General features: G+C 36.0%; 1 protein-coding gene across 1 annotated transcript; it reads left to right on the top strand.

The window, feature by feature from the left end:
• Positions 1–1,112: 1,112 nt before the first annotated feature.
• LOAG_15613 (hypothetical protein) lies at positions 1,113–1,338 on the top strand (the record flags this gene model as incomplete). Its single annotated transcript, XM_003151103.2, has 1 exon — positions 1,113–1,338. A coding segment is annotated over one exon (226 nt), but the record flags the coding sequence as incomplete, so codon positions are not given.
• Positions 1,339–1,411: the final 73 nt, after the last annotated feature.

Genomic DNA, 1,411 nt, shown 5'->3' with positions numbered 1-1,411 from the left:
GGTTTAGAGAGTATAATGATTGTAAGGGACTCCCCTGGTGCTTGCTCGGAGATAAATAACTGTAGAAAGAAGGGGGAAAGGCATTTCAAGTTGTATAAAAAAATGAACAATCGGCGAAGGGAAAGGTTGCACAAATTTATTCCACGGTAACTTTCGTCGAAATACGACACACAAGTAACTGCATTGTGATAGGAGTTGTCGACTATTGTTCCTTCATATTTATCATTTTCGGCATGCAGTTGGAATAAGAGTGAATTGAAGTTGATGATGATTGGACTAGTCGCGGATGTCATACCAACTGCAAATAACACTACAAGCAGAAATTATAAATTTTTGGCTGAAAAAATATGCGCAATCCACACATCATTGACTTATGACAAAACATCATTCATCGATCCTTACTTTCCGCTTATGCCACAAACGCGAGTTACAAATGATTTATAAAGCCTTATCACTCATGATCGTCTATTTCACTTTTTTACCTCTTCTCTAATGAACTCTTTAAATCAAGAATAGCAATATTGGCAATGCTCATCCTCATCTGGAGGCTAAATGTCCTTTCCATTTAACATCTAATCTAATGACTTGTGATCATTTGTAATCTTGACAGAAATAAGCCCTCCAGGTTTACTCACAAGCAGACTCATCTTCCGACATCTACAAATATTTCCTTCAACTGGAACCCAGTCAAGATGCGAGCAATATTGTAATGTACAACTGTACACTGCTTATCATGTTGCAGGTATTTGGATTCCTTATTATGCTGTCACTCGTTATCATCAAATATTTGGTTGCTTTAACGATAATGTAAGCTAAAGTGTTTGCTGTTATTGTATTATTCATTAAGTATACATATCTGCTAATGTATTCTTTCACTTTCAGTGTAGTATTATCAGTTACTGAAAAAAACGGCATCTTGAAGTGATCGATGAATCATGTAAGTCGGCAGTAGCATTTGACTGTATAAGGTAAACTTAAGGCCAATAGAATATAGAATGCAACGCCAAACAAAGCACTGAATAATTTTAAAATCTGCACAATCATACAGAGGCATTTGGAGAAAATGAAACAATTATCCATAATAATAGTAGTAATAGGGAGGATAACCGTAGGAATAAGGAGAGTAACCGAAGTATGGATAATAATAACCATATGGAGAAGAATATGGGAAGCCTCTACCATAAGCTGACCCTAGTAATGAAGCTAGTAAAAAGGTTGCAAGTAAATCTGAACGAGGAAAAGCTTGAGGAGGTTGAGGAAGTTCTTCAGCTTGATTGCTTCTCTGACCAAAACCAGAAACCACCTGTTCTGCGTTACCATTGGAGAACACTCTCTTAAATTTAAAACAAAGTCATACTGGGAATGTTAATGCTTAAATGAACACTAATGCTTAATATGTTACAATATGTGA

The sequence above is a fragment of the Loa loa genome (genome assembly GCF_000183805.2).
Source record: "Loa loa unplaced genomic scaffold supercont3.2277, whole genome shotgun sequence".
Lineage (NCBI taxonomy): Eukaryota > Metazoa > Nematoda > Chromadorea > Rhabditida > Onchocercidae > Loa > Loa loa.
Note: the sequence above shows the minus strand (reverse complement) of the source record. Positions and strands in the feature narration are given on the sequence as shown.